The sequence below is a fragment of the Amia ocellicauda genome, chromosome 1 (assembly GCF_036373705.1).
Source record: "Amia ocellicauda isolate fAmiCal2 chromosome 1, fAmiCal2.hap1, whole genome shotgun sequence".
Taxonomy (NCBI): Eukaryota; Metazoa; Chordata; class Actinopteri; order Amiiformes; family Amiidae; genus Amia; species Amia ocellicauda.
The window spans coordinates 54,827,861-54,837,050 of NC_089850.1; the positions used below are offsets into that span (position 1 = coordinate 54,827,861).

The following is a 9,190-nucleotide window of genomic DNA, read 5'->3' on the forward strand; positions in this document are numbered from 1 at the left end:
TCAACAGAACCCTGAAGCGTGTTCCTATTGGTCGGAGGTCCCGTCCGTCACTGCCGTCTCCGCCGCGGAAGGAATTCTCCAACACACTTTCGGACGCACACGCTGCGTAATCGCATTCCCCGGTAAGAGGCTTACGTAAAGAGCGCAGCCGCAAGTGACAGCAGGAGGAAAGAGAACTTCGGTCATTCCAAACATGCACTTGGAACCGACAGGGTTCAACTCTGTATAAGTTCTCCAGCTCTTTCGTTATTCATTTTTTATTCCTTCTGATTTATTCTCATATCTGTAAAGTGCATGTTTAAAAAACTTCATGCAATCGAGTTTATTTGTGGGCGAGAAAGTGGATATAGCTTAACTTTGGAAGTAGCTGATAGCATTTCTTTTCCAATGCATCTCTTCTGTAAGGATTAAGTTTTCTGATCTAAGTTATTGTTTAGTTTTCAACTTCTCTCTCTCTCTCTCGTTGCACCAATGGTTTGTTTGTGTCGCTTGGCTGCATCGGATTTAAAGGGCTAAGTATCTGGACGCTGCCTTCCAGGTTTTTTAGTTTTACATTGGATTTCAGCTCTCAAATTACATTTTCTGCGTTAACATGGATTGCTGTTGTAGTGTTGCAGCAGTGCTAGGGTGCCTTTTTGCAAGTGCCTGTGCAGTGTTGATGTTTGCTGCTTACAAACTTGGAGTCATTTACCAACTCTTCCACAAGGTAAGTCATATAGGCTGTTCAGCTTTGGGTTGTGGTTTTATTTGATGCAACTTAGGTAGAAGTCTTGGGTTTGTGGGATTCGTCTCCTGCCTTTTAATAATGCATGGTGATCGTTAGTAAGATGTCTGTGCAAGGTGCATGCCCCACACCCGGTGAACCAGTTTAACAAGTACTGGGATCTCACACATCTTGAGGACAGGTTGCTCTTAAGGTGAAAAGTTTGAAAATTCCAGTTTTGCCACCTTCATCGATATCCCAGTTGCTGATCACTTAATGGCATTTACATTGTAGTTTTTAGGTTGTATCTGATATCATCTGTACTGTTCTCTTCATGCCCGAATGAATATAGTCTATTCATGCACATAAAACAATATGTCAGAAATTGTGTAATCATATATCTTGGCGTGCATAACTCCCACACAACTTCTCAGAGTGCAGTGCAGCACTAAATCTTAAACCAAGCAATGTTTATAAATGAATTCTCCCCCCTTAGAGTTTACAGCTACACATTTGAGGTAACTGTCCACATATGCAGCAAAAGTACCCCCCATGAGCGGGAGAGTGTCAAGGCTTCTGTTTTATCCAAGTGCATGAGAATTGATTGAATAAGTTATACAATTAAGTGAATAAGTGTTCAAAAGTGACATTTATTCCAAGTAGCCTACTTGGTAATCACTGATTTTGTGCCGGGGTTTATACACCTGGTGGTATTGAGCCACAGGTTTTCATTCCACTTGGACTTACACAACACAATTTATTTGTGGCTTAGTTTATCAAGATCCATTTTATCATTAGTTACTGATTGAAGACAGTTGTAAAACCTGAAGGAAAATGGCATTCCAGGGCCAACGCTGGAGTCCACTGATTTAATACATCTAAAAAACCAACCTTGTAGCAACCTTATTGTACAACTCGTTTTTTGTTGTTGTTTGTCAGGCTGAGTTGAAGAGCCCGCGCCACGGGGGGGAGAGTGTAGCTGAGGTGCTCCAAGCCCACGGCATCAAGTTTGTGTTCACTCTGGTGGGGGGGCACATCTCCCCAATCCTGGTGGCCTGTGAGAAGGTGGGCATCCGAATTGTGGACACCCGGCACGAAGCCACTGCCGTCTTCGCCGCAGATGCTGTCGCCAGACTGTCCGGTAAGAGCGATCTCCAACTGCACCAAAAGAACAAAAACAACCTGACTGATGGGCTCAGAAGTGAAAGAAGGATCAACTGTGATATATGACATTTGATATATAATATACACAAACACAGTTGTGGGGTGCCTGTCAAAATTTGGCACATCTCTTATCTTCATTCAGGTCAATCGACCGGAATGCTTGTTTTCATCACTCGGCTGAATCGGTGATCACCAAATATTGAAAACATAAAATTGATAAACAAATACAGTATATCTAACGATAATTATTCAAATAAATGTAGCACTATGGTTCAAGATAAAGAGTGTTAATGTGTTAAATGTTAATACTTAACCTTGATACGCAGAATTAATGCCAGTGTCTCTCTCTCATGCAGGCACTATCGGAGTGGCCGCAGTGACCGCAGGGCCGGGTTTGACCAACACTGTCACTGCAGTGAAGAATGCACAGATGGCTGAGTCGCCTTTGCTTTTGATCGGGGGGGCAGCAGCTACGTTACTGCAGGTGAGCTGTTTCATGGTTGATAACAGGATACTGCTGCAGATATTTGATTATTTTAGCATGTGTCTTCAAAATGACATTGAAGGCTAAAAGCTGCTTCTTTGCAAACACACATCTTGTCTGTTCATTTTATTTTTCATGCGTGAGCTGGTGAGCTTTATTTTACAATTAACCCCTCGACCCCTTTTGGCTCAAGAAAATGTAATGTTTAATTTACAGAGTTCTGGGAATGAACTTGTTGCCGTCAGGACATCTGAGATGAAAAAATTAATTGAAACTTTGCAGAGACAGACCATTTCATTTTAAATCGCAGTGTCAGTGTGAATCATTTTAAGGCTGTGACTTTTAAAACTTAATGTATGCTGATATTTTTCTGTGCCTTTCTATCTGTGTGTCTGTCTGTCTCTGTCTCTGTGTGTTTATGTAGGGTCGAGGGGCTCTGCAGGACATAGACCAGCTCTCTCTTTTCCGGCCGCTCTGTAAGTTCTGTGCCTCGGTGCGGACGGTGCGGGAGATTGTCCCTGTGGTGAAGAAGGCCATCGCCGTCGCACAGTCGGGAACCCCAGGTACTCCAGGCAGTCCCACCACACGACCGCATGCTTACACTGCGCACATGCTTTGCCATGTCATGGTTTACTATACCTCTCCATGCTTTAGCATATCTTCACTTTGCTTTCCTACCCTTTACTGTGGTTTTACTGTGGTGTACTACAGTAGACATTTTTAAGGAAATTACTTGGTATTACACCAGCAGATTAGACTGATCTTGCAAAGTCCGACATTCATCAAGACAAACTCGGTTTAATTGAGCTAGCTTAATTTAAAGGAATATACTTTATTTGCTAACTTCAGTCCAGAATCAATCCCTGTACCAGAGCAGCTGTCTCCATTTTCCACTTCCAGGCCCCACACCAAGTACTTTTCATATAGATATCAACGACTTTCATTTGCTTTGTAGGCCCGGTGTTTGTGGAGTTTCCTATTGACACGCTCTACCCTTACCACCTTGTGGAGAAAGAGTTTGCAGCCAAAAACACCCCCAAGGGACTGGTGGGGAAAGCGATCTCCTGGTAAAGAAAACTGAAAGAATATGACCGTGATCAGCTCAGTCATTACTCTGTTGTGTATCATATATCCTATTCATATTATTTTAATAATAATAATAATAATATGGGTTGATGCTTGACTTTCAGTGTATGGTCTATGATATGAAGTTAGACTTTTCCATCCTCCGTCAGGTATCTACGCAATCACTTGACCAACCTATTTGCTGGGGCCTGGGAGCCCCAAGATCTCTCGCCGCTCCCTGTCCAGATTCCCAAAGCCACGGACCAGCAGGTACTGGCAAAGACAGTGCTGATACAAAACGCAGTGTAGTTTCTTACAAACAAGCATTTAAGTCTACCTCGATTCAAGGATATAAAACAAAGTTGATGTAACCTCCTGGAATTGATGCCCTCAGGTCCAGCAGTGTGTGGAGCTGGTGAGCAGGGCTAAGAAGCCAGTCATTCTGCTTGGCAGCCAGGCCACTCTACCCCCGACACCTGTGGAGGACATTCGGTGAGATGCCTGTGTTTTTGTTTTAAAGACCTATAACCCACATGTAACAGAAGTTTTCATGTACAAATTGTGGCTGAATCCACAGAGAAACACCCAAACTCTTATTTGCCCCGAGAGTTGAGTGTGCACTCGAGTTAATCCACTGTGACCTCTCCTGCAGGAAAGCACTCGAGTCCCTGGGCATCCCCTGCTTCCTGGGCGGAATGGCCCGGGGTATGCTGGGCCGAGACAGTGAACTGCACATCCGACAGAACCGCAAAGATGCCCTCAAAGAAGCTGATGTGGTGCTTTTGGCAGGTGGGGCTAGGCAACATGTTCTCTCAAGCCTACAGAGAAACTTTACATCTCTGTCCTCATTCCCAATGTTGTTGTAGTTGTTTTTGTTGTGTCTGTGAAATGAACCAAGACTACTTAAGACTACAAAATTCAACAGAATGTGTACTTTCAACATGTTATGTGCCTCACTGTGCAGTTGTGTAATAGTGATGGTGTTTTGTTATGCATGCTTCAGATAAGCAGTTTACGCTTTTCACATAAGAACATAAGAAAGTTTACAATCGAGAGGAGTCCATTCGCCCCATCGTGCTCGTTTGGTGTCCATTGATAACTAAGTGATCCAAGGATCCTATCCAGTCTATTTTTAAATGTTCCCAATTTTCAGCTTCAACCACATCGCTGGGGAGTTTGTTCACACAGAGAGGCATCACAATCTGGAACAAACTCCACAGCAATGTGGTTGAAGCTGAAAATTGGGAACATTTAAAAATAGACTGGATAGGATCCTTGGATCACTTAGTTATTAATGGACATAAACAGTTGATCGCTGTCATTGACCAAACTGAGGCCCCCGATTCCCCAGACTGGAAAGGGAGACTGCAGCGGCACGGGAGAAGCCGCTGTGGGGGCGGTGGGTGTATATGCTCAGTAATTTGGCATTTTCTCTCCCTAGGCACCGTGTGCGATTTCCGGCTGAGTTACGGTCGAGTCCTGAATCGGCGCAGCAAGATCATTGCGGTGAACCGTGACAAGGGACAGCTGCTGAAGAACTCCGACATGTTCTGGAAACCCACGGTCGCCATTCAGGGTACGGGGAGCACTGCCAGCAAGATACTGACCTAATAGATTGCACAAGGTCTTTAGTCGGGCTCGGCTGCACAGCTGTGCTGGGTCACAGTGTGTCACAAGCGCCCACTGTTCACTGTGCTGTTTTACTCCCAGCTGTTAATCTGCCCTTTTTTCTATCATGTTGTTCTTTAACTGTCTTATATATATTTTTTGTTTTAATATATTCGGCTTAAGTTTCGATTACTTTACTTTTACACTATGCTTTATAAAGGCGTGGATTAAAATATGCATAATACTTGAGTGTCCCACACCACACTTGTTTTAATCTACAGCCCTGTATCTGAATTACAACATCAGAGCCAGATTGTGTTTTGTTTCTTCTCTGCCCAAATTATTGGTTCTGCAAAAATGTGAAAAGATGCAGACCACTGATCCTTGAGACCTTCTTATTGATTTGCTTTGCTTTAGGGGATGCTGGTTCCTTTTTGTTGTGTCTGTCTGAGGGTCTGAAAGGCTACAGATGTCCTCAGGATTGGCCGCAGAGTCTGAAAGAAGGCGATATCACCAAGGAGAAGGCAAACAGGTACGCTCACTGGCCCCCAGCGACTTTGAAAGCAAGTTCTCTTGTGAAGTGATGATACCAAGCTGGCCAGAAACTCCTGGTTTTTTACTCCTCTGGGTGTATGTAAAGGAATTGGTCAGTGGCCATCAGATCTGTAGGTTCTTAATTTGGTTTGGTGCAATGCCACCAGTCCGAGCTGGACTTTTGAGATAATTTCAAATCCAGACTGCTTTTTTCCTTGTGTGTCTGTGAACAAGGACTTAATAACTTAATACCCAGAAGAACAGGGTTTGATAACAACCAGTTTAAGCTAGTAGTTTCAGGCTCATACCTCATATGCAGCCTCTGTGTACGTCAACCTCAAATTTCCTCGTGCTTGACCGTATATGGGTCCTCCACTGGAGCTGTCAGGCAGAGAAGAGCGGACTTACACAGGACAGCTTGTGATTCTTGTTATCTCTTCTTCTGCCCGCATAAAAACGCTTGTACTTCTTTAGGACTGTTTGTGGAATGGCCCCATGAATGGTCCTCTGCAGCTGCTCCTAATAAATACTTTTTAATAACCCCACACCTCTTTCTCCGGATTATTTTGGACTCGTCAACTTTAAGCATAAATATTTAGTTTTTTCCAGTTGAGGCGGTGGTCAGTGAAAGAGTGTTTTGTATAGTGTGTTGAACATCTTTAATATCAAAGCATCCTCTAAAATGTCAAACGTCAATCACTAGCACACACGACAATGAAAAGGAAGAGAAACGTGGCGTACGAGAGGGGGTAGTGGAGTTCTGTGTCTTTTCCTCTGTTTAACATTCCATTCCACTGCCAACGTCCTATTACTCTTCACCATGTTTAACAACGCGGCCCTGTCTGCCCACCCCCCGCAGAGACAAGGCTGCTGAACAGACCCATCGCCACCTGAACCCGCTGAAGGTCCTGCACAGGGCAGAGGAGCTGATGGCAGAGGACAGTATCATCGTGGCGGACGGCGGGGATTTTGTGGGCAGCGCTGCGTACATCATGAGGCCACGGGGGCCCCTGCGATGGCTCGATCCAGGTCAGGACACGGGGCGCTCTGCGGACAGCCTGCAGCGCCACCAGCTTAGTAAAAGAATTATAAAAAGATCAAGCTAGAAAAGTGGAACATAAACATTGCCAATATCTCTTAAATTAAGTGACAATACAGAACTGGTGATTTTTTTATTTGCTCAGGATTGTAAATGTCCCACAGGACATTGTTGTCTGGTACAATACCTGTAGCTCGATCAATGTCCCTCCCTCAGTCTGAGCTCTGGCCTTTTCCTCCACAGGTGCGTTTGGGACCCTAGGTGTCGGCGGGGGATTTGCACTTGGAGCAAAACTCAGTAGGCCAGAATCAGAGGTTCAGTACTGGATTTTATACATGGAATCTGGAGTGGTTGCATTCATTCTGTGCCAAGCTTTCCTAGCCACAATACCGCCCAGCTAATAACTGTCTGACAGCATGGAAAGACGATCTGCCCTCAGCTGTGCTCCTTTAACCAGACTCATCCCTTTCAGGTGTGGATCATTTACGGAGACGGATCTCTGGGATACAGCGTGGCCGAATTTGACACCTTCACTCGACACAAGGTACGGTCTCCACATTCAGCTCAGACATCGGAGAGCAGAGTCGCCGAAAGCGGCAAATCACTGGCACGTGCTGCATATTGATCCCCTGCAGTTCACACAGATAGCATTTTAACAGCCCAGCATGGCATATGGCCTCCTGAAGCAGCTATGGGAGGCAGAAGGAAGGTCCTTGGTTTGAGTGGCACGGTTTGAGTGATTCATAAAATAATCCTCATCATTTTATAAAGATAAGGTGTGATCTTCTGTTGTATCTCTCTCTCGCAGACGCCAGTGATCGCTCTGGTCGGAAACGATGCCTGTTGGAGCCAGATCTCCAGGGAGCAGGTGCCCATCCTGGGAAGCAACGTGGCGTGCGGCCTGGCGTTCACAGGTCAGTGTCAGTACAGATCACAACCCTCAGCCGACCCAGAATGTCATCGCCTTTTGTATACAAGTTTTTGTATTATCACAACCTTGTCTATCTACAGTAACATCTTTTCCCTGTGGTCAGATTACCATGTGGTAGCGGACGGTTACGGAGGGAAGGGCTACCTGATTGGCCGAGAGGACGAGGGCAGGCTAGATGACATCATAAAGAAGGCCCAGCAGGAGAGCCGCCAGGGCCAAGCGATCTTGCTCAACGTTTTAATCGGGAAAACCAACTTCAGAGACGGCTCCATCTCTGTGTAGATGGGCGTTTTTTATCTGGTTTCTTTTGCAGTGTTTGTTTTAAGACTTTTTTTTTTACTAGAAACCCAAAGCTCTTGTTTTTCTGTTGAACCGTGTCAGGCAAGCAGAAAAAGGCATGGAAAAAAGATGCTTCTTGACATTCCACTCCTCAGCTTTTCCAGGATAATAAAGGGAAATGAGGGAGAAATTGCTCGGTGTCCCGAACACAGTCCCTCTCCTGACCAATGAACAGGAAAAGGAAACTGCTTTTGGTGCTTCCATGATTATGTTTTGTTGGTTTTGTTGCTTTATTTTGCTCACATTATTCAAACTGGAAATGGAGATGTTATGAAATTATGACATATTGTACAGAAACATAACAATAACAATGTGTGTATTTTGACAAAAGGTGGAATGTAAGCCGTGGATACATTTTGAAATCTTAACCATTTTTTCAAAGTCTGACTGGCAGTTTTTACTTTTGTTTGAAATACTACATACTTCCCTTTTTTTTTTTTTTTCAATTAAGCTATCATGTAAAGTTTGAAACTCTTTTTCTGCAAATATAGATGTGTTCAAATCTCACCCCAGCAAACGTAAGCTCAGTTGTTTCTTACTACTTTTGTAAAAATAATGTTTTTAAAAAATGACGTTCTTATTTCTTATAAAAAAGAGAAGATGTCCGGACTTCACCTGACAGCACTGCACAGGTGAACAGCGATGAAGGTCTGCACTAGTAAAGGCGGTCACAAGCTACAGTATCATCTCATTCACTTTTATTTGCAGGTGCTAAACATGCAACTTGTTAGCGAACCCAAACACTATATTAATGAGATGGGCAATTTAATGCTACATTGTGTACTCATTCTTAATTGTGTGCCCTTTTTAGTTAAAATGAGATTGTACAACTTTTATTCCTGAATGTAAACATTTTAAATGGTTGACTGCTACTCCTTTTCAAGGTTCACATAGCACTGTTTGCAGCTGCAACTATACAGTACCATGTGAATGAGAATAAATGTGTGCCCTTCTCTCTTGAACTACGTGCTTTTTTCCAGCAAGCCAGTATTCAGCGGTTTAGTGGTACCTATTTTATTTAACCAACACTCCCTATAATTAATTAAAGGGAGGTAAAACAAATACCAAAACTAAATCAAATAAACAGACACTGGAATGCTGTTGATTTGTGTGAGAAAGCCGTGAGTGACATGCAGATTGAAGTGCTGTGGTGAACTTGCCACTGTGTGGAGGTGCACCTGAAAGTCTCGGTGGGAAGTGTTTTTGTATTTACCATTACAGTGCCTGAAGGTATTTTTACTCTTATGGATACAAAGTACTTCGATTCAGGACTGAGAAGTACCGACACGATGGTGTACTTCTGCTTCAACATTTTGAAAAATA

General features: G+C 43.8%; 1 protein-coding gene across 1 annotated transcript; it reads left to right on the forward strand.

The window, feature by feature from the left end:
* Positions 1-151: 151 nt before the first annotated feature.
* On the forward strand, positions 152-8,829 carry ilvbl (ilvB (bacterial acetolactate synthase)-like). The gene is made up of 15 exons (XM_066709478.1): positions 152-706; positions 1,643-1,844; positions 2,224-2,351; positions 2,776-2,914; positions 3,307-3,418; positions 3,587-3,686; positions 3,811-3,908; positions 4,069-4,205; positions 4,858-4,992; positions 5,442-5,556; positions 6,418-6,587; positions 6,841-6,911; positions 7,070-7,141; positions 7,406-7,511; positions 7,632-8,829. The coding sequence occupies exons 1-15, from the start codon at positions 593-595 to the stop codon at positions 7,808-7,810; spliced, it is 1,878 nt and encodes a 625-aa protein (XP_066565575.1). The 5' UTR covers positions 152-592; the 3' UTR covers positions 7,811-8,829.
* Positions 8,830-9,190: the final 361 nt, after the last annotated feature.